General features: G+C 30.5%; 2 protein-coding genes and 1 long non-coding RNA gene across 3 annotated transcripts in view; 2 read left to right on the plus strand and 1 right to left on the minus strand.

The window, feature by feature from the left end:
• Positions 1-6,084: 6,084 nt before the first annotated feature.
• On the plus strand, positions 6,085-10,606 carry LOC142318984 (uncharacterized). Its single transcript, XM_075355729.1, has 2 exons — positions 6,085-6,142; positions 8,972-10,606. Exon 2 carries the CDS (start codon positions 9,231-9,233, stop codon positions 10,515-10,517), a length of 1,287 nt encoding a protein of 428 aa, XP_075211844.1. The 5' UTR covers positions 6,085-6,142; positions 8,972-9,230; the 3' UTR covers positions 10,518-10,606.
• A 9,257-nt stretch (positions 10,607-19,863) lies between these two features.
• Positions 19,864-24,879, plus strand: LOC142318986 (uncharacterized). The gene is made up of 2 exons (XR_012755084.1): positions 19,864-19,977; positions 23,937-24,879. It is a non-coding gene; the product is annotated as an uncharacterized LOC142318986 (long non-coding RNA).
• LOC142318985 (prion-like-(Q/N-rich) domain-bearing protein 25) overlaps positions 21,741-25,152 on the minus strand; it is a 41,706-nt gene continuing 38,294 nt past the window's right edge. The window contains exon 12 of the mRNA XM_075355730.1: positions 21,741-21,890. Within this exon, the coding sequence (XP_075211845.1) occupies positions 21,817-21,890 (74 nt within the window). The 3' untranslated portion in view covers positions 21,741-21,816. The remainder of the gene's footprint in view (positions 21,891-25,152) is intronic.

The raw sequence follows: 25,152 nt of genomic DNA on the forward strand, positions 1-25,152 counted from the left end.
TAAATTTTTCAATTTCAAGAAAGCTAGTTTATCAGGCTATGTTAATAATTTTAAACATTGGTCATATTATTTTTTAATGTCATTCCAGCCACCAGAGATGTGAATTTCTTATTAATTACATTTTTTTACTTTTTATTAGAAAGTTGGGTAAAGTTTTTCTTTAATAGTAAAATTTGTAATGGGAGCACTTTATGCACACAAACCTCTACCTCAAACATTAAGGAATATATTTGCAAAATTACCTTTTATAAATACACAGGTAAGTAATTTACTATTTGTAAATAACATGCTTTTTTTATCTGTAATTAAAAATTAAAGAAGTGAGTAGGGTGAGGTGTGTGAATTAATGTTAATATATTGTACTAGCATTAGTTTGCAGGATATTCAGTTATATCATGTTAATGGAAATTATACTGTTTAGAGTTAGTTTGTAGAGTGAAGAATAAACAATTGTTGTGTTAGTGATTTAGTTATGTTTCTGCTGAGTCATGTCCCTTGTATCAGTGCCAGTTTACAATGCAGCCATATTTATATACAACACAGTAATCATTACTCACATTAATCGCTGTATAATTTATTTATTAATAAAATTTTAAATATATTTATAATTTTTGTAAAATATAATAGCGTGTGGTTACTAAATATTAACGTTATATAGTTTCTTTTATATGCATCAGGATATACAGGAGATGCTTGTGAATCGGCCACCTGAACACTCATATGCACAGTTTGTTTACTTCAATTCTGTAAGCTATCTGAATTTTGTATAGTTGTGACAAATTTCTCAGTCTTTTTACAGTTAAGTGAAATTTTGTTCCTGCAGCAATTTATTTGTCTACTTAATTACAAGGGTAAGTCAATTATTATCCGCAGTGTAGTTATATTTTTGTTTATGTTGGTAATATTATCGTGTTGTGTAGATGACACATGCTGGTTTAATAGTTGTTATGTCTGTGCAGGTTTGATGCTGCTAGGTTAGTTCCAATATTGCTGTCCTGCCGTTAACCATGGCTGCTCTGCTTTCTGTTTGCACCAAAGATGAGCAACGTTCAGTGATACGTTTTTTTTTTTGTGGTCAGAAAGTGTATCAGGGGCCGAAATTCATCAAAGACTTTCGGTACAGTACAAGAACAGTGTGTTGCCGCAACGAAGTGTCTACGAATGGATTGAAAAATTCAAAAATGGTCGCACAAGTGTTGCACACAACAAAGGAGCCGGATGACCGTTTCACCACAAATGAGGAAATCATTGAGCGTGCACGTGACCTGGTTTTCTTAGATAGACGAGTAACTATCGATGAAGTGGCACATTGCAAATTAGTTACGGTTCTGCCTACAAAATCATCCACAACAGACTTGGGTTTTATAAAGTCTGTGCAAGATTGATTTCAAAACAACTCACACAGTTGCATAAACAAACAGGCTTGGACATTTGCCAAAAACATTTGGATCACTACGGTAATGAACAAGACATCTTCTTAGACAGAATCATCACTGGTGATGAAACATGGATCCATCATTACGAGCCGGAAAGTAAATGGCAGAGTATGGAATGGAAACATCTAAATTCGCCCTGCAAAAAAAGTTCAAGACCCAACCGTCCGCAGGAAAACTGATGTTTACGGTTTTTTGGGACTCACAAGGCTCAGTACTAGAACATTATGAGGAAAAGGGCACGACAATAAACAGTGCGCATTACAGTGAGATGCTTACTACCAAGTTGAAGCCTGCAATTCGAAGCAAACGCCGAGGACCGCTGTCGAAAGGTGTTGTGTTGTTGCACGACAATGCCCGTCCACATATAGCTGCCTACACTGCTGAAACGCTCCAGAAACTCAACTGGCTCATCCTCCGTATAGTTCTGATCTTGCCCCTTCTGACTACCACTTGTTTGGTCCACTCAAAGAGACATTAAGGGGCCATCAATTTACCTCGGACGAAACAGTTAAAGAAGCGGTACATTCCTGGCTCGCAGCTCAACCGAAAACCTTCTTTTATGAAGGCATCAGGAAGCTTGTGCAACAATGGACCAAGTGCGTTGAAATGCAAGGGGACTATGTTGAAAAATGATGTACATATAAGTTTTTTGTTTGTATTGCCATAAAATCTATAACTACGTTGCGGATAATAATTGACTTATCCTTGTAAGTCAGTTTGTGGCAATTCTATTTCTTGATTGATTATACGATTAACATACTTAATTTATAAATAAAAGTTTTTAATTATGTTTAGTAATTTGTGGGACGTAAGCTCACCAAACTCCATGTAGGGGAAAAGGTTGTTATTTTTGTTAAATTTATTGGCATTGTGTTCAGTTTGATTTTACTTTCTTTTCAGTGTCAATTTCATATAATAAAGTCATGTGACAGGTGAAAACTACGAACAAATTTTATTTTTACTGTTGGTCATTTTTTTTAACAGTATATTTTAAAAATAATACAATTAAAAATGTAGTTGTTTTATTTATTTAACGTGTAAAGTAATTTAATTTACTTATATTTGTTATGGAAGCATTAATAAGTAAGGCACCACAGATAAGATGGTTAAGAGTTGTTAATCAGATCACAGTATGTTACTTCTCTGGTAAACAGATTTTCAAATATGGTATCCTTCTCGAAGGCATAGATGTTATGAACATTCTACTATTAGAAGTCAGAAGTAATGTGGTGCAAGTGTTGTGTGTACATTTCCCACTTCTGCTTTCTACTTGTAGATCAGTTTAATAATAGAAGTAGAGCAAAAGCAACAAATGTATAATTTTTTTCTTCATATACCATGAAATATAACTTCTCTACAGCAGCATAATTTCATCAGTTTAATGTTATATCTTTTTCATTATTAGAAAAAATTAAATTTTATTGGTGTTCAAATTTATAGTGAAATATTCATTTGTGCTTAAACTTACTCAGTTTTATTCAGATCACTTCCTAATTATTCTACAGCATGCTGTAATAAAAACAATAAGAGCTAAGAAACCAATTGTTTCAAATGTTGAGATCTTATGCATAATTGATATGACCTCTCTCTCCCTTTTTTTTCCCCTACTCCCCTGGGCCGGACATACAGTTAAGTAAAGCTCAGCTTAGGGAAGTGCCCTTTAACTCTAAGTGGGACCTCCCTACGTATCAGCAGTAAGTCCGGCATGGCAGGTCAGCCACCCCCCAGTTGGATCTAACACCTCTCTCAAATCCCTGAAGAGGGGGTAGAAGGCCCAACTATGTTGTTCCTGGATTTCACAGAAACCGGATCTTGATTTGTATGTTTTAGTGCCTTTTGCCTCTAACCACTGCATGGAGGAACTGGGCCTGACTATGTCGTTCCTGAACCTGCACGGTGGCTGGGACTCTGTCTTTATTTTATCCTATTCCTATAGCTCCCCTGGAGTCCCCAGCTGATCATTGAAACCGGCACACCTCAGCATGCTGGTCCTCACAACTGGGGCTATCCACCCATCCCTAACTAAAAACCACAGTTCCTTCCCATGATGTCTTTGGTCCATAAGACCTCTCTTGAGAACTGATCCATGGCTTGCCAGTTATCCTCTGAAGCTAGCATATAGGTGACAAGGTTTTCAGGGCTAAAACCCACAATGCCGCTCGAGAGTGCAGTGTATGCCACCTCGGACAGAAAAATAGCATATGCTTCACCATGTCGTTTGCATAGCAAAACATACATCCCAGCATGTCACATCTGCCCACGTGATGATAATAAGGCTCAAAATTTCCATGTCCAAATAACATCTGAGCAGTGTGAAAATTGATCTCATCATATCCTTTGTTGTACCAAACCATTTGATCAGAAACGATCCTTCTAGTCCATTCAGCTTTGAGTCTAGCTCTCCACCTTTCATCCCAGATGTTCATAGTGGTTAAAGACCACCTTGCTCATGTCATCATATCTATTAGTGTGTTCCTGTACCAAGAGATTGACAGGAGGTTCAGTAGCAAGTACACATGCCACTTCATACAATATTGTATGAAATGCAGAAATCACTCCCAACGATGCCTTACGATGTACACTCTGCATCCTTTTAAGATTCCTCTGCGTTTTTAAAGTCTTTCCCCAGACTGAGGCTATGTATAATAATGCAGACATCAGTGCTGTCATAATAATAAGTTTTCTATTGAACAGTATAGGTGCAACCTGTGATGACATTATCTCCCTCAAGACCACCAGAGTGTTCTCGGCTTTGTTACAGCTGGCCAAAATGTGCTTGCTGAACCAGCTTTATCAGTAACAACTCCTAGGTACTGGACAGTAGTTTTAGACTCAAGGTGTTGATCTCCAATCAGATTAATGCGGCCTATCTTCCTCTTCCCAGTTAATGTTATGTATTCACACTTCTCTGGGGCGATTTCTAACCTGTGTCTTCATCCAGTTATCAATTAATACTAAGGCCTCGATTCTGTTCTAGTTCCATTTTACCACTAACCAAAGTGGCAATATTGTCTGCATAAGCGATCAGTTGTGTGTTCAGGTAGCCATATGCTCAGAACACCATCAAAGACAATGTTCCAGAGGAGGGAAACATTGAGCCCTGTGGGACCCCACCAAATATTTAAAAACACTAACTCCAACCTGCGTGTAATAAAAATGTCTCGCAGATATTCACCGACTTGCCTCAGGAGGTATTTACCTTCCACCTCTAAGGCTTCCATAAAGTTGTCCCATGATACAGTGCCGAAAGTGTTATGGACATCAACCAAAATCAACATTGGCATCTGCTTGGTCCTCCACATCCCCATTCTCTCCACTGCCGCCCAATCCAATACTCTTAAAAAAACTGCCTGGGCGGTAGAACAGCCCTTCCAAAAACCATATTGATTATCATTTAAATCACTGCCACTATTCAGTGATACGATTTGCCAGCATACATTCCACAGCTTTACCCGTGTTATTCAATAAGCATAGAGGATGGTAGTTATCAGCTTGGTCTTCACTTCTGGGCTTAGATAGAAGGATCAAGTGAGCCATCTTCCAGCAAGACGGGAAGAACCTGTTTTTTAGGCATTGGTGAACCAACTCCCAAGGAATTTGTTTCATCAATCCTTTTAGGATCCAGGCCAGTATGTCGTCTCGATCTGGACTTTGCTTCTCACCTGGTTTATTGACAGCTTAGTGACCTAAGCTAATGTAAAACATCTCTTCTCAAAGTCACAAGGGCTTGAAAGCACCCTCTCACCAGACAGAAAAAGTAGCACCATCTCATCCCTAGTTCTTCATGTGTCAGGACAGGCTGGCATCGCCTGAACCGCTTGGTAACTATGCAAAAAGCCTGCCCCCAGGGGACACTGTCATATGGTCTCTTATGCAATGCCCACAACACTTGAAAGCAAGATAATACTAGCAGTGCTACATCTTTGCTGATGAGTTTGAAATATAATTATTTACTTCATCATAATGGTAAAAATTTCCATATGGTCTTATTTTATTACATTCGTGACTGAAATACCATTAACTATTTCAATACCTGGAAAATGGTCAATGACAAAAAACCATTGGTGCAAAAATGCCCTGATTTGGCGTTATCATTAATAAATGAAATCTTTCATTAAAATTTTATCTATTATTATATTTAAGATAAATCCGTTTTTTGTTTGAACTTAATTATAGTATTTATTATATATAAAATTAATATTGACATTGACTAAATAAATAAAAAAAAGAAATCAGCACTGAACGTTAAGACAAGAAGTATGTCGACACCATATTACCTAGAGTTGTAAATTCCTATCAGTAAATTTGATTCATCTGAATTCTTATGTTGCACATCATTACTCCCGTTTGCCAGAGGCGAAGCCCTCTCCAGGTAAGGTTCTGGGGCCCAACGAATCTCCACACTTCAAATTGCCCTGAACTGCTGCTGTCAAAAAATAAAATATTCTTGTTTATCAAGTTAAAGTAAAATACTATTTTAATTCAGTACGACCCTACCAGTAGACAACAGTAAGTCGGTAAGCGACGGTGTTTTGGGTAGGTTGTCAGTCTTAAAAGATCTGTGAGCTTCCGATGATGACAACAGCGACCGTTGTTCTGTACTTCTACCGTCGAACGGTTACTACAAGAGTCACAATCCTCTGATAGTTGATTTTCGAACTTCCGAAGAAGAGAGGTTATTCTAATTGTGCAGTGTTAACTTTTAGGTTCGTATTGTTATATTGACTTGATTAGAAATAAGTAAGAATTTAGTTATAATATATTTCTTAGTGGTATAAATTAAACATTCTTTTAAAAACGAAATCAAGGTGCTGTAAATATAACTATAGTTCTTCAATTAACGTACTCTGTAGGTTGTTTTCTACTCTTCCCCCCGTCTGTCAAAAATGTTTTTAGTGTATGATTGTCATGTAATATTTTTTACCTGCTTTATAATGGGATTTCACGAATGATTTTGGTTCTGCTTATTTGAGTATGAGTAGTAAAATGTTTTTTTTTAATGTAGATATAAATGCTTTTGATAAATTTTTAATAAATCTTGTAAGTTATTTAATGCCAAACAAATTCATGAAAAATATAAGTTAATTTTCCATAAAATTAAATTAGTTGTATTTTCAATAAAATTAATAATACAAAAAAATTACACTAGCTATATTTACGTCAAAATCAATTATTTTTATTTATATAAAATACATTCATAAAAGCAGTTATTTATTTTAATAAATTAAATTATTAAATGTGTTATCAAATTCTTCATAACAACCTGAACGACATTTTAGATGAGGTTGCATTCTCCAATATTCTTATGTTTTTCTTTATTGCTTCAGCAGCAAATGTGATTTTGCTGCTGAATTAATCTTCATAATTTTACTTCATATAATAGCATAGATTAGCATGGTCAGATGAGAGCATAGGTTATAGAAATGACGTAGATATTAAAGAGTTGCTCAGAATGAAAGGAATGGAGGAAAAAATTAGTTATGATATTGTGATTGCATTTAGGACTAGTAAAATTTAAAAAAAATTGGAATTCATTCTCAAGAATTGGTCATTCCCAGGAATCTCTTATGTAATGCTAACAAAAGAAAAACTTTTTCCTTATTCTTTCTTGCTACTTGAGGTATATTCAGCATATGACTAATAAGTTATAAATATTTATCTTCTGTGGTAATTCTTTGCAAACTCATTTATTTGGTTGCTGTATACCATAGTACGACATTTAATATGAAGCTCTCATTTTAGATTTTAGCTTCACCCATATGTTATGTTTAGAAAGTCATGAAACAATGAAATATCAGCCCAATTTTTAATTTCTATCTGGTAACCTAATTGCTGCTAATATTTCTTCTACATTATAGAATTTCAGAAATTATTAATTACATTGAATAGTATTGGCAGTGATAATGATCTTCCAGCTGTCCTTGATAAGTTGTCATTGCCTTACTAATAAAATTAAAGAATCTCTTCCCCACCTGGTATCCATCTTGAAGGTGTATTCTATATTCGGTATTTAAACAAGTTGTGGGTAATCATCTTTATACTTACCAGCTGAATAACAGGTTAGAAATTTTCTAGTTTTATTAGTCTGCAAAAAAAATTAGAACAAATTGAAAATTTATGAAAGACCCAAAATTATAATCCTGCTTTACAAAAATGTTGTATAAATCTTGAATACATTAATTATCATTTATTTAAAATTAGAAGAGAAAATTATGAATAGTAATCTGTTAACACATGAGTATAGCAATTTTTTTTTTATCAGCAAAAGTTAAAATTGTATGGTAATTAGTTTTGATTTTGATGGTGCAAGTGTTGTTTATTTTGTATTAAGTACAAAACAGTCATACTTGCTATCACAGTTTATAACTGATTCAGTTTCTAAATTTGTTATCAGCCTTATAAATTTCCAAGTTTAATTTGTATGGAATTTAATACTTTTTAACTTAGTATTAAACTGTTAAAAAAGTGTTAGCTGCAATTTAGACTATCCACCAATCTCACCTGAATCTTTTAGCTGTTCATATGTTTCTAAACTGAATTTATGGTTTCTAATGGGGTTGCATAAAATGAAACATTTGTTTGTATATTTACTCTCATTTTTAAAACATTGCTTATAATACTTATTTATAGTTTTTTTGAAGGACTGATTGATTATATAAGAAATAATACTCTTTTTTTTATTATTAATTTTTCTTTTTTAATTTATTTATTTTCTTATTTATACTTTTTCCTAAGCATCTACTAATGATGATTGTTTACCAATAGTTTTTGAGCATAATCATGTTTTCCAGTTTTATTTGAATAACTTTTTCACGTAACCTTTTTTCTAAATGTAAGTAAATTCTGCTTAGATCAGTAAAATGACTGATGTATTTTTGTTGCTGAACTGGGTTTGATGTTCTGTGCTGCTGCAATTGGTGATCCTGCAACCTATGATGAGGCACAATCATAAAATGATTTTGATTTTGAATGTTTCTTATTTTTTATCTTTTCTATTTAATTGTTGTAGTTTAAGTTTTGTATGTACTTGTGTTGAGTTGCCTACTGCCCTTAACAACATAAGGTGTTACACAACAACAGAAATAAATATGAAGAGTTGCAGCTTTATTAATGGTATGACAATATATGAGTGCAAGTTCCATCAAAATGGTTATTGATTTCATCCCTCACACTTGAGCATCCAAACTTCTTTATCAGAATGTCTTAACTATTTTTTTTTTTTTTTGTAAATGAATATTCACCATATGAGATTAAAAGATTATACATGGGGGCAATTTATAGAATATGTAAAATGAAAAAATGAAATGACTGATTGGGATTCAAACTCAAATCCTGGATAAAAAACAGAAATACTTGTCATTCACAACAGAAATTTGTAATTGCTTTGTATATATTTATAAATAGGACATTGTATTCTAGCTAATACATGGTTCAAATAAATACTGTTATTTCTCTTAAGCTTTATTTAATTGAAAATACGATTATTTAATATGATGATAATTGATTATGATTTTAAGAGATCTCTTTGTTTACAGGAATGCATTATATTGGCTGTTATTATACAATTTGAAAATATTCTTGACTTCAGTTCAAAAAATAATCTCTTAAAAGTGATGATAAAAATTCTCTGTTTGGAGAGATATAAGGGTGAGAGTGGTAGAGCAGCATCACATCGTAGCCAATGTATCTAAAGGAACGATGTTGGTAGCACCACACAAGAAACATAATAGTAGTCTTCATTATTTATTTTAATCAATTAATATTGTTTTTTTGTTTTAGAGTTATTTGTTTAAAATGCTTGAGGTAACTCTTTTAGTTTCTGATAATTTTAAGTGTGCTGGTTTTGCTACTGTATGTATTGTATGTCTAAAACGTTTAACTGACTGTTCATTGCAAAAGTGTTCTAGTTGTAAACTAGTTTTTTATTGTAGTAAAGAACACCAGAAGTCTCACTGGCCAGAACACAAACAGTTATGTAAAACTGTTCAGTTAATGATTAAAAGGACAGGTAATGTCGGTTTGTTTGATGATTATGTCGATGAAGGTTTTTCTTTGTGGACATCTTTTAGGAATTCTTTGATTTATGTTTGTGAAGAAATTATGAAAAGGAAGTTGTCACGTAATGAAAGAAGTTTATTTCTTAATCCATTTTGTTGTAAAGTATGTCATATTCATCGTCCCAATCGTATGTTAACGTGTTCAAATTGTTGTGTTGTTTCTTATTGTTCAGAAGATCATAAAGAAAAAGATAAACGAAAACATTCCCTAATTTGTAATAATTTGAAGTTTGGTTTAGATTATGATATTAATTGCCATACAGGATTTAGTACAAAAGTAACTATCAATGATTTTGAATATTTACCTCGGAATATGAAATCATTTATTGATAATTTTGTTAAATTTAATACAGAAACTTCAAAAAAAGAAGTTTATGCTGGTTATTTTGTAAGTAATAGCTTAACTGTGCCATTGACTCTAATTTCTGTGATCGAAAAGAGTATGATTTGCCATGAAAATAATACTGAAATGCTTACGGTTCATCTAATTGGCAGTGGAACATTAGAAAATTCAGCATGGTGGTCATGGGAATGTGTTTTTCATTATTTCAAAAAACTAAAATCATTAAACTTGATCTTTATTGGTCCAGAAAGTTCCAGTAACTTTCTGCCTCCATTTTTATCATGTAGTAATTGTAAAAATACCAAAGTTATTAATTTTAGTGTTGAAAGTATATTGTATCATGAGTATATAATTAATGAGTTGAAAAAACCTGACATTATTATTTCCTTTAATTGTGGGTTTCATGAATTTTACAATATTTCAGAGCATGATACATGGAGAAATTCAATGCAGTCTATATGTAGATTTGCGAACACTGTTGTAGCATTTACTTCATATAATGAGAGTGAGGCTGCAAAAGATTTAAAGTTTTTTAAGATGTTTTCTAAAGTAGAAAATTTAAATTTTTTAGTTCAACATGCTGAAAATCCTTTCAAAAGTTTGGTACCATTTCATGACTGGTTTAGTGAAACCGAATCAATTTTCTATAACAATGCTTACATTAGCATTTTGAGAGTATGATTTAAGCAGTATTGTTTATTCAGTCTAAGTAAAGCTTTAAACTATTAATTTAATAATAATTTCAAATATGTTAATAGTACGAAAATGTAATCTAGAAGTATGAAACATGTTTTAATGTTAAAAAAAATCACTATAGTGTAGAGAAAAGATTTTTTCTTATATGTTTTTAATAATTATTTTTACTGCTAGGAGAAGTACAATATATTGTGTTAGATCAAGTACAAAAACGTTTTAAATAATATAACTAATTACCTTTATAAAAAATAATTATAAGACTTATTTGATTTCTTTGCTGTATGTTGACATTTAACAGCTGTTATTTCGAGTATAGATTAAAATATACATGAATCATAGTGCTTCAAGCTCAAAAATTTTAATGTTTCATTTTAAATTAAAAAAAAAAATTATTTATAAGTTATATGTATGATGTAAAAATTACAAGCCTGAAATAACTATACTGGAATATCTTTCTGGTTTTCTATGTATTTGACTCTGATATTGGTTTTAAATTTGATTAGAGTCTAGTTCATCAAACGTTTCTGATAAAAATCAAGATAGAGGATAGTTTCTGATTTTGTTTTTCAGTTAAGAAAAAAATTCATTTTTAAATTACGAAAACTTTTGTCAGTTTTTAATTCTAGAATCACAATTGAGAAAATTAGCAACTAAGGGGAATAAAATTCACTCCTTACTTAGATCAAAATATGTAAGATTTCAGAAAGCAGTTCCCTTTAAGGTAGGTTAGGTTATTGTTAAATCAGTAGTTCAAAGCAAACAAGTAAAATTTTACTACACAAAGAAATGGAAAATTAAGGGAAAAATTACTTATACAAATTTTACGCAATTAGAGTGAATGTAAGAATATAATTTAGTACTGTTTAATATTTTTATAAAAGCCTTTAGAAATATTTATTTAAGTATTTGCAATTATATTAATATTTTATTTACTTTAACTTCTTTTAATGTTATATTTAGAATTTTTATACTTCAGGACATTGTAGTTTTCAGTCTGATTTTATTTATAACATTGGTCAACTACAAGAGGTACAGTAAATTGTCAATTTACTTATTTACGTGTGGTAGAACATAGCATTTCATGTATAAGTTCAAAAATGTAATCAGTATAATAAGTTTTCCTATATCACCTAGTGTTGGAGAAAGTTCTTACACCTGGAGATTAGAGAGTAGCAGAAGATTTTAAATGTTTTATTGCTCACTGATGGTGGAACTCAAAACAGCAGTAGGTTTTACCTGAGTCATGGTGTAATAAACATCCCTTAAACAACTAACATCAACTGTCCAAGTAAAAACGGGTCACCAACCATGGTTTAATACAGTTATTGTGTAATTTGCTACAAATTGATCTTTTAAATCTATTCTGCCCATGATGCAGTTATGCCAAGCAATGGCACCTGGGATCTCACCAAAAGTTTTTCTTACCTAAGTTTAGTTTTCCTTATCTTAATTTTTATTGAATATTAAGTTGATTTTCATTTCTTCTATTCTGACACAACTAGTCAACATATTGTATTGTATTTACTGCAGATAACTGAAAGATAATGTTTTCTTCTGCATTACTTAATTTTTGGATAATTTCATTAAATGGCATCTGCTTTGATGGGTATTTCATTATATTTATCAGTCTTCACATTAACGCCTGAAGTAATCCAGTAGATGTAAACAGGTTGTTGAAGTAATGTTTTGTATCTGCAATGGATTCAGTAATATGCTCTACCAATTACAAGAACATCACCTTAGTCTACTAATACCTCCTAAATAGATCAGGAACCACCCAGATATAAAGCCAAATCTTATTGACATTATTCTTATAAATATTTTACTTTTATTTCCCAAAATATAGTATTGTAATGTTGATTTATTTTTGTCCCATGTTTATTACTTTAAATGAGAAAATTGAAAATTGGACAAAGTTTAAATATTTTATCTTCTTCATTAATTTCATCACCATTTGGGGTGTGAAGATACCTCAGAATATCTTCAAATCGCTTAAATGATAATTGAAATTTGTTAGAATACAATTTTTTTTATGTATAAATAATTTTCATATAGGTCTAAGTCTGATATCAAGGCCTAATAAGTTTTATTTAAAATATTTTTTTCAAATTTAGATTGACTTTTGTGGATGTATTAAAAAATATGCAAATCTAATTGTTGTGAAAGTTTTAATTATGTAGGATACAATTCTATATTTCTATTTCATATTAACAGTGTATGTGCTTATTGGCAACTTAAGTTGCCAGTATTGTAAAACTCTTGTACAAAAATGTAAACAAAAATCAAACAAATCCTGTGCAACGGTCTCATGCATATTATTTTATATTTTATACCTTTTTAAACTAATTAATACAATAAATACTTACAAAAACAGACAACAAAAATGTATATTCATACAAGTCTGTATAAGGCAGTTGAAAAATGATTTATATTCATACAATGACTCGGCTGCAATCAAAGAAAACAATGAAACTCAATATTTCATAATCCTGACATATACAAAGCTATAGTAGTGCATAGAGGACAAAATCAAGGTTACTAACACATTCATTCTCATTGCTTGGCCATTTTAGTTGCCTGGGAACATTAACAGGTTAGACAGCCTGAAAATTATTTAAATAATTAACACAAAATAAGAATTATCTACCAATTGTGAGCTTACTACAATTTGAGAAAATAAAATAAAAAATTGTATTTTTATTTTTTTAACATTTATTAAGCATATAATAACATATCAATATTATATGGAATCACATACTACTTCTATAGAACACTCATTTCCACACTACTCGTATGTCGTAAAACCTTGACAGTAAATCAAATCTATCTTATTTTTTTTATATATAAGGATACGGCCAGTCAAATCTAATACGTATTACAAATCATACTAAAAAATATCATCATCTTATTATTATACTGAATAACAAAACAAACATCATTAATAGTTATAAAAGAATATACAGTTCTTAACGACTATTCATCAACAGGGAGAGCTCTCAAAAAATTATTTGACTATTCCACACTTAACATGATTTTGACGTTGGACCACCTTCTACAGTTTGTCTGTCAATGTCTTATAAAAATATATCTCCTACCTTTTTGCACTCCTTTCTTTTGTACATATAAAAATACGATGACCTTGTAATGAATATTTTTGTTTACGCAGTCTCACTGTCCTGTAATGTCAAATAAAGAATATTTCACCACTTCCCTGCGATCTGACTTAAACATGTCCTTTCTTCATGACGGCTAAATTCACACAACACCCGAAACAAAAAAATGTCAGTCTGACTTCTTCCACCAGATGCCCATCTCCTCCGTACATACCCGGCCCGCTCGTATCTATGCACGTACACAACTTTCTCGTGAGAATGTATACGCTCCCACGAGCCAACGATGACATCACCGTCTTGCTATCCAAACATTTTTCAGACATCAACAAACAAAATTTTCAATAATTTATGAAAGAATTACAATTACCTTTTTTATTATGTTTAATTCATTAAAGCTGGACAACAGGAAATTTTTTTATTATCTAGAAAAATAAGATTAATCACTAAATATAAATTGTTCTTAACTCATAAAATTTAGATTGGTTACACATTTAATACTCATATTAACAACTAGAAGTAACAAATACTTCAAGTTTTAAAAAAATTAGAAGTTGTAGACAAACAAGTTATAACAGGAAATATGTTATCGCTTTTTTGCAGCTTGACCAGGTTATTGAGAGACTAACAAATATCAATGTTTATATATAAATACAACTTATTAGTTTAGGAATATAGAAAATAGGACAAATCAGTAATAATTATTATTTATTTATTCATTATGTACAACAGAACAGCTGCTTGAGCTTTTGTATATTGTACATTGGATACAAAAAATTAATATGTACATATACGTTAACATATACAAATCAATAGCAAGTTTACATGTATATAATAATAAATCCAAGTTATGAATCTGTGTATAACATAAAAATAATAGTAATAAAATAGTCCAAAACAATTTTAATAATAATAATTATAAATTCAAATACAACAAAAATAATAATTAGAGTTCTCATTATGGTAGTTATTGAGTGATAACTTTAATAATAATTTTAAATATATCTAAGTAATAATGCATCACATTTTCACATTTACATCTTTCATCCAATTACATTTGTATTATAATTTAAATAGAATTGCTGATAGTTGTATAATACTACCAATGTATAATAAAGTGCAGATAAAAATAATCACAAAAGAGGTTTATATTATTATCATCAAACAATATTGACTGTTTTTAATTACTAACACAATTTCATAATAATTTCACATTTAACAATTTACATTTTTACAATTAAAAAACTCATAAATGAAAATATTCAAAATCAAGAACATAATATTAATACTAATACATTTTAAAAATAACAACAATTTATAAATAACAGTAATTTCAAAATCATAAAAATTAACATTACTACCAGGGTTATAGTTGTGAAGAAAGTTAAGTTTAAGAACTTTTTAATTATATTTTCATATTTTGCCTCTACCATCCTTATTGTAACCTTAGCACCCCGAATGAACAAAAGTGGCTAGGCAGTAAGGAACCAATTCCAGTTGAACTAGTAAATAAAAGGGGAAAAGGACCAGTCCATTAAGAGATTACACTTCTAAGGATAATAATCTGTCACTACGCAATCCTCTCAAATTTTTAATAAAGATCTTCTCATCTTCCGGAAAGCTTAGCTTATCCTGAAACTTCACTGCAATGCTGGTACACCGTTCAATCAGAGACATGGTGTCGCAAATTGTCTAAAAGACCTCACTGACCTGGCCTGATTTCATAAAACATCTTGGTGTAATGCATTGGAAGTTTATTCTGTAGAGCTGTATAAAACTCATCAAACTAACATCAAAACATGTTCAAAACTACATCAAAATATGTTCTTCTGTCAGACAATCTGGAAAGGTCTAATTACCTCAACATACTTCTCTACCAGTGTCGACAAAACAATCTTTAAACCTAAAACGCATCCAGTTCAAGAATTTATTCTGAACACCCTCAACCAGATCTAAGGTAAAAGCTCGTGTATTATTCCACACTACAGTCAAGTACTCCAAACGACTCCTCACCAAAGATTTATAGAAGGTTACAAGTGGAAATATTGTTAAACCGTCCACAAGACCAAGGTCTTGGCGTGCTTTATTGACAATCTGATTAACATATTCGTGAAAATACAATTTCGTGTCACATAAAACTCCGAGGTCCTTAACTGTTTTAATGACAATAGCGTGTGCACCAATTCTATAGCTGAAAATGGAATTTGATGTTTTATGAGATAAAGTCAGATGTATGATCTTCTGAAAATTTAAAGGCATACAATTGCGATTTGCCCATTCAACAACTCTGTTAATATTCAATTGTAGCAACAGGTGATCCGATAATATACTATTCCTGATCCGACAATATATTTTGATGTCATCCACAAACATCCGAAATTTACATGTCAAAAGATCCCCGATATCATTTATAAAAATAATAAAAAGAAGGGGACCCAAAATAGAACCTTGGGGCACTCAAGATTTAGCAAAGAATGATTCCTCAGACATCTGTCCACCAAACCGCACCGAAAAACGTCTGTTATGAAGCTAAGAGGACAGCCAGTCATTAAGATGATCGCTGTAGCTGAAGTTTTTGGTCTTTGATAACAAGTGATGAGGCATCTTGTCAAAAGCTTTGGTAAAATCAAAATATATCACATCTACTTGACCCCAATGCTTAATTGCATTAACTGAATCTTGTAAAAATGTGGCCAAATTAGAAGCTGGTGAGCGATCTTTAATCCTCTCGATTTTGGAAAAGGTACCGAGGACAGAAACAGGTCTAAAATTATCTAGAGAAGGGACACCAGGCTTAGGTAGGTACAGGATTAATAACTGTGTGCTTCCATAGGGAAGGAAAAGAAGATGACAAGCTCCATTTAAATAGGGAAGCCAGGATAGGAGAAAAAATCTCATTTAAATCTTTATGCTGATTGAAAATATTCACCAAAATGCTGACAAATCAACCGAGGATCAGAGATAGTCCGTCCATCAACATCTTCTGTAAACCCAGAACCATCGCCACGCTGAAGTGAAGAAGCAGCATAATCCCGGTCAGCCCAAAAAATATGATGACAGTCTGGAAACAGGTTGACATCACAGTGCTCATCATTGAGCTAAGTGTAGGTCAAGGCAACTATGTTGAAGTGAAAATCAACCAAGGATGCGAAAATGTCATCCTGTTTAGTTCTCAGACCACAAACTTTCTGATAGATCATCTTCAACTTATCCATTGCCACTGAGCTGCAATCCATCCTCCTGTGGATCTTTATCTACAAACACTGCATTAGGCCTCAACAGAACATAAAATGGAGCCAACAGCGTACCAACAGGCCAGACGTCAGGACGAACCAAGCTATCAAAATCTGAAGCACAAACTCAAATTCGAAATGAGTTATACGAATCGTACTTAGTCTTCAGATGAATACATTTAAAATGTTGAAAGTTGTGTTTCTCAAGCAACTTGGTGATATCATCAACCCCGGTTGAAGAGTTAAATCTCGAAACAGAAAGCGCTTTAGTCTTGGGTTTAACCAAATTGAAGTATACATTGCCTTTCCCAAAAACAACTTTTTGTGATCTCACCATTTTCTTAGGGCTAGACGGAGCAATGGAACTCTCAAGAACAGACTTTACTTTGGAGTCTTTACGTTTCTTAGAACCAACAACAGTCTAAACAGTCTTCTGAACAACACTCTCACTCAGCCTCAACCAACTACGAGACCTCAGGAGCATTAACAATCTACTGCGAAAGATTCTCTGCAACCACTGAAGGAACCCTGGGCACAACAGGCTCAGGCCTCTTTCCGTCCCTGCCGCGTCATTGGCTACCTTGATGGCATTCACCACGACTAACTTCATTAGCAGAAAAAGACACAGATTCAGTCAGGCTCTGTACCTCATTTCTAAGGGCAACATTCTCCTCACAAACAGCTATCACTTTCTGTCTCCAGGGCAGCAATCTCACCAATCAGTGAGTCTGCAAAACTGGATAATCTTGATTAAAGGAGCTCATCAATGCTATGCAAACTTAAATCAACCAACAATTAATGCTATCAGCAACATTGTCTGCTCCATCAAATACTTCATCATCAGAATTCTTGGAGTTAATCACCTGTGAACCTCTAACAGGAGTATTTTCGTTCACAGTAGTTCTTCTTGACAAGTAATCCTGACATTTGTAGGTCTTACTATCCTGATAAAACTTAACATCTTCATTACTCAAAGTCTTAAATGACAATAAACATTTAACGTGGTGCCTCTCATTACAATTTCTACACTTCAGATTACTTTGCCTGCCAAAGAATGGCTGATGACAAAAGCGGAAAATATTCTTACTGGATGGCATATTGAAGAGGCAACTAGTCGTGTTCTTAGTAGTAGATGATAATAAAAAATAACTTTTAATTAGATTAATTGTTAATACTAATAATGATAAAATAATATAATAATAAAAATAATTATTATTTATACATATATTTGTAATAAAATGTAATAAGTATAATAAAAATACATTATTTAATAATAAATAATAACAATACAGTTTATCCTCCGATGACATCAGAAAATAATTATTATTAATAATAATATGTAATGCTACAGTTAGTGGATGGATTTACAAATGAGTCACACCTTGCTGTCAAATCTGGCGGACGTTACAAGCCTAGATTAACCTACAACGTGCCAACCAATTGTTTTTCAATCCAACTGACTAACAATTAGTAGATAATAATATTAGTGTAACTAATATTATATTAGTTACAATGTCTTCCAGTGAAGCAGTTTACAATTTAGTTCTACAGGATTTTAATCTTGCCACTTAGTCTTTATCACCAATATTAGTTTTGTAAAAACACGTTATTTTATGAAAGAATATTTTAAAACTAATACTCCCAGATATTGTTACCACTTTCTTGTAACATATTAACACAAAATTACTACCGATACATACGCAAAAACCATTAACACAAAATGTAGAAGCCGGAGCTAAAATGGGTGTGGGTCCATCCATAATAATGACAATAATAATAATTAAATTAAAATAATAAACAATCAATAATAATAATAGTAATAACAGTAATACTAAATTACATGGAAAATAGTATTTATAATAATAATAAATAGTATTTAAAACAGGATTTGTTGAAAGGTAGTTAAATCATAAAAGCCAGAATACAGTCCAATTGACTAAAACATAATGACCGCTAATACTAACACTTTAACAACTAATATTGTATTAACAACCAGATAAGATTGTACCAGTGTAAGGTATGAATGAATTTAATACTGTCACTTTCTACATTCACCCAATGTCCACACTGGAATGCTTGTGTGTCACTTTACTCATTGTTCTACATGCTGACTGGTAACGCCATCTCACTATCACACCTCGCAGCACTTGGTTCTTAATGATCATCCCGGTCTGACCAGTATTTATTTACCCTATTGAAGCGTGAAAATTCTCACCACCCTTCTCGTTGAACAACAGTTACTGGAGGTGTGCTATTCATAGTATAGATAGTTATTGATAGTATTACAAACAACATTTGTTAAACGGACCAGTTAGCCGAGAAAAGGATTCCTTTAGTACCCTTCTGGATTCCTTTCCCATATGTTTTCTCATACTTTCTTCTTAATTGGAAGGAATCCATTACCCAGGTCCATTATACTGGTCTTGTTACAATATAACACTTAATACAAACTAAAGTAGTGAAAATCGAGTAGTACAAAAAGTTAGCTTTAATTAGGAGTTGAGTACATACTTCTGCTTATGATTCTAGAATTAAATAGTCAAATTGTTTTTACATATTAATTTTATAAATTACTATTTACATGAATATTGCTCTGATGTGAAGATAACTTGAAAAAATCACTTTTTACTTGAAAAATCTATGAAACGTTTGATATACTTCAAGTTAAACTATTTTTCTTTATGAGGTATTGAAAGTGATAGTGTATTTGCACGATCACATTCAAGACCTCATACCTGTTAAGGTTAATCCTGTGAACTTTTAGTTAGTATTTCTTATTTACTTTTACTGGTTTTTATACAAATATACAGTTTCATCTAAACATTTTTATATATATAAGATTACATTTACATAAAATTTGAAAATAAAGACGCTTCCAAATTTTTAATCATCATTTTAATGATTAAAAAATATGTATTTACTTTTAAGCTACACTTTTAGATTAAATTTTTGAAGATGTACCATTTTTTTTTGATTTCCAGATCTTCTTTTGTGTGATTTTATTTTTTTCATTTTTATCCATAATATATTACATTCTCATGAAATGCAGTTCCATTATTTATAAATATTAGAGTTACAGTGAAATTATTATTGATATTTCAGGTATGTGTAATGTTTTTTTGATTGATAAATTACTGAAAATTACATGTCTATAAATCCATACTAATATGATTTTAAACCGTAATAAAAATCCAGTTAATGCATTTCTTATATTGACATTGTATATTTTTAAGTGAAATAAATTAGAGTAATTGAGAGCAATCCTTGTGTTCAAGCCTTACTCTTTACCAGTTGGCCAATTCTGATTATTGTTTTTTTATTTTTTAGAGGAAGTTTTTTTGATGATTCTTTTGTAATTTCTTTGAAGATAAATTAAGTAGATATTACATAATAGTTTTGTTTAGCATGGCCTGTTGGTATAAGTATGAGTGACTTGTGGTTGTTGTGTCAGAAATTTAAATGGATTATTATGCTCCATTGGTACCTTTTGTTATCTATTAAGAGACCTTTGACTACATTAATCATTGGATTTTTATCAAAAGGCTTTTTTAGTGTAGGATTTATGAGGTACACTAGCTGACATCATTTATTAGTAATTGTTTTTAAGGGAGGTTAGTATGAGGTAATGATAAATATAACAAATACTCCTGGAAAGTAGTAAGTCATAGTGTTCCTCAGTGTTCTACTCTGAGCCCTCTTGTTTTTTGTATATATCAGTCAGGTGATTAATTATATTGATGCTAGTTTTGAAGTAATGGTTAATTTCTCAATTGGAATAAACTCAAAATTATGCATTTCACACCTCAAATCATGTACACAGTTTTAGGTAATATCTTTCACACAAAACTAGTTGATTTTCATAAATTTTTATGTGTTCTTGAGGAAAGAAAAATTTAAGCTGGAAACATGATTATTACATAAATAAAAAACAATAAAATTAACTTACCATTGGAATGATCATCAGGTCTGTGCTGCTTGAATTAGGGAAAATAATATATTTTGCAAATGTACATTGGTTTATAAAATTCACAGTGATAATTTGGGGCCTAGCTTTTACATCTACTCTTTTAATCCAACCATTAATGCATGTATGCAAACACATATGTATGATTTACATATTTATTTATTAGGAAATTTTTATTTAAGGTTTTTTAAGAATGTCCATTCAAAATATTGTATGATGTTATTGTATAGTGGTTTAATAAAACATTATTTTGTTATATAAAATTATCAGTTTGAAAAGCTTAGCCAAATTTAGTTGAAATTAATGTTTTTGATATATTTTGTAATTTCAGTTGCGTATATGTCTTTTCTCAGTGTCACTTGTTAAACTGCTGAAAACTAGCTTCAATAGGTATAATATTTGTGTAACATCTCAATATCTCTGATGTGAGGAACTGTGAGGCAATTGAAATGCCAGTATTTAAACAGAGGCAGTGTATATTTCTTTATCAGTTATTAAACATATGAAAAACATTATACCATATGTTTCTTGTTAGGTTGTAGAACTGGCATACATGCCATAAATGAGCTTGAAGTTTTATCTGCTACATTTCCTTATTTGGTGGAAACCTTTTAAAAGATGATGACTATTCACATTAGTTAATTGCTAACAGTTAATTGTTTTTTTTGTGATAGTATAAAAATCTTATGTTTATTAAGTTACTGATTTTCTTAAGCATTATTAGTCTTACTAATAATGATTGCACAATCTGTATTATTTATTATGCAGTGATATCCAAAGTATAAATTTTACAATTTTTGTATCTGTTAATGATCAGCATTTACTTGTTAACTATAAGCATTGTTATAGTGAGCCAAAAAAGAGGTTAAAAATAAATAGAAAGACTGTATTTTTATTAAATAAAATTTATTTTTTTCTGTATTTCTTTAGTTATTCAATTCTACAGGATTTATATTATTTATCACCTTGCATAATAATTAAGTTAATATTAGTATTACACTGATAGCAGAAATAATGTATGTGATTCTAGCATGGACATAATTTGAATCATCTGAAAAAAAAACAAAAAGCATGATAATAGTGTTTTTTGAAATATTTTTATATGTTGCAAATTTTAAATATACAACTGTAACAAAAGTTTGAAGCTCAAAATAAATATGGTTTATTTAACCCATAATTCATAAGCATTCATAATAACCATAAGTATTAGTAAAATTTATGACTTTTATATTATTATTTTATTTGTATGTTTAGGGTGCTTATAGTAATAGAAATTGATTGTTTTAGTAAAATAACATTTATTTGTAATTATAAAAGAGGATATTGGATGCATTTGTGATGCTTATACAGATTTAAAATTTTCAAATTTCATCAGTCCTGTTATTGTTGATTATTGATATAAAGTTTTTTGACAACGCTTGTTTTTGTTTTAAAACTTAATAAAGTTTTATGTCCATCAAAAAAAAAAATTGTGTATCACCAATAGGTCTCCCCTTTTTGTCTTGTCATTTTAACAGGCAACTCTTTCTTGTTTTTTTTTTAATTGTCCCTAAAATTGTTAATTTGTACAGTAATATCATTACAGTGAATCGAATAACCACAAATTATTTTATGGGAAATCATGATAAATGCTGTGGGGCTTACGCGAATAAATACAGTATTTCAATAAACTTCCAAATACTTATAAAACTGATATTGATTAATGTTAAAAAATAATTAGAGAATTGGTTCAGAATAAATAAAGTATTTGAAGAATAGTTTTGTAAATTTGTAGTAGATAATTCTCATATACAACTATGTTATGAATTAGAAAATTGCATTTTGATAAAATTCACTTTTAACGCAGATTAAAAATTAGTCCAATTCATTAATAGTTAAATTACACTAATTGTTTGTGATATTGTTAAATATTTATACATCAGGCTGTGTACAGATGCCCATGTGTATCTCTGCAATTTAAATAAGTATGTAACTCTTTATTTATGTATATTATCTTTTATATATTTATGACCTGATTTAATAAATAATTAGTAATTCCTTGTGAAATCTTAAGTGTATTAGTTGTTACTGTTGGGTGTTATATTAGATTATACAACAACTATGAATAGTTTGTGTTTGCATTAATGTGTGTAAAACATTTTAATTCTGTCTTACATTTTGATTTTTTACTTATTAGTAACTAGTATTTTAAAAAGAAAAATGTAATTGAGTTATTTTAATGTATTTATTTGCATTATCAGTGTAAATTAAATCATAAATTACTTTTTAAATCAAAAATTAATTTTTTTAATGCACATTATTGTTTTTTTGTATTAGTAATACTAAAGTAAGAAATGTGCTGTTGTTAATTGTAATAAGGCCTAGAATTCACTTCCATGTCTCCTAATTTGTGTATTTATGCATGAATTTGTTAACTGAGATGAGATAAAACACCTCTGCCTTATGTCAGAGCTTAATAGATTTCTAGTTCAGATACACTGTATACATGTTAAATAATATTAGAATGTTAATGGTCTCTGTTTATTTAATAAAATATATATTTAATACTGATTAAACAATTTTAAAAATGTAAATAATTTTTTTGTTATTTTTATTGACTTCTTATGAAACAATAAACATCTGTATAAATATTAATTTACTTAGTTTCTTGATCTTAGAAGATAAATTAGACTTGATTAAAATACTTTCAGTATTTTAATTCAATAAATTTTCTACTGCCAATAAAACAAGTCACTTCGGAGTATTACTCCAAAGTGATTTGTGTTTACTGTATTCTACAATAAAAGTTGTTTCTTTTAACCATTCTATTATCAGCAAAGTATTTCTGATCTGTTCTGTAAGCATCTTCCAAGTTTATGACCCAAGGACTTGATTATTTCAGCAGCAACAAGTGAAGCCAATTTTCCCCTCTTCAAGTGGTATTGAACCCTAACATTTTATTATAATTTAAGAACATTGGTAAAACAGAGTGGTCCTAGAAATTTTTTACTGTACAGCCAGTCATTTCCAAAAGCATGACTGTTGAAGAAATCATGTTTTTCATTATTGTTTTCATAATTTTTCAACTGCAATCTAATTTTTTTGCATTTTCTTACAGATTTGATGTTGAGATAATTCCAACAAGTCTTTCCAGCAAAAGTTTAGGTGATCGGGTCAGAGTTTCCATGACTTCTTTCTTTTCTAGTTTGGTATCAAAATTTTCTTTCATAACTCAGGAAAAATGCTGAATATAGAAATTAAGGTGAAGAGTTTAACTAGTATTTTCTCATAGCCAAAAATATACATAATTGTCATTTTGATTTTTCAGTCAATTCTGGGAGCTCCCTCTTGAGTTGTTTTATTTAGTCATCCACTTCCAAACACAGAGCATTTAAAGAACACCTCCCTGGGTTCTTGTGCACAATCTATTGATTGAAAGGATCGTTTTTACCTTTTCTAATCCAGTATTACTTCCAGTTTTATTATCGTGTTGTTTGTTCTGCCAGGGTTGTAGCAATGTAATAAAAAAGTTAATTTTTTTTCAAAACAGCTTTGTTTGAAAAATTATTGTTAGAAAGTTACTTAGTTTAACTATAACAAGTTATAAGTTAATCTTATTTTATATACTGCATTTATTTAAAAACAAAAAGAAAAGAAAATTATTTTTTCTTAATTACTTATTTATTTTTGGGCAAGAGGATTTTCAAAGACCTTTGTAATGAAATGTGAAGTATTTTGTCCAAACTAGAACAAAATTGGTTTATACTTGAGATCTACTTTTTCCATGACATCCAGTATGCAGTCATAATAGTTAATGTTATACGCTAGTCGTCAGATATGTTTGTTATGTATGTAAATGTTTTACATACATACATACATACATATGTATGTTGTAAATGTTTTTAATAATTAAAATGTGATAATCATTTTTTAATAATGCATTATAGTTATTAACTGTTACATAATTAATTTTTATATAAAATGTGATAGCATTTATATTTATAATTATTTGTTAAATTATTATTTATACTTCTTTGTTCCAAATAAAATTGTGAGGATAATTTATTTTCTCTATTTATTTTATTGCATCCTGCTATATACACATCCATAAAAAAGCATGATGTTTTTTTTACTATTTAGAATTTAGTATAATTAATTTTGTTGTTAAAATATTATTTTATTTTATACATACATGTGCACACGCGTGTGTGTGCATGCGTGTGTTTTAAGGGTGATATAAGGTTTTATCTAAAAGTTAGTACAATTTTCATTTATTTGAAAACATATTCATTTATGTGAATTTCTTCTAAGCAATCCATCAGATGAAATGCAAT

Source organism: Lycorma delicatula, chromosome 2, assembly GCF_047948215.1.
Source record: "Lycorma delicatula isolate Av1 chromosome 2, ASM4794821v1, whole genome shotgun sequence".
Taxonomy (NCBI): domain Eukaryota; kingdom Metazoa; phylum Arthropoda; class Insecta; order Hemiptera; family Fulgoridae; genus Lycorma; species Lycorma delicatula.

What these genes read in the sequence shown, in the direction of transcription:
- LOC142318984 (XM_075355729.1), top strand. Translation starts at nt 9,231, where the DNA reads ATGCTTGAGGTAACTCTTTTAGTTTCTGATAATTTTAAGTGTGCTGGT.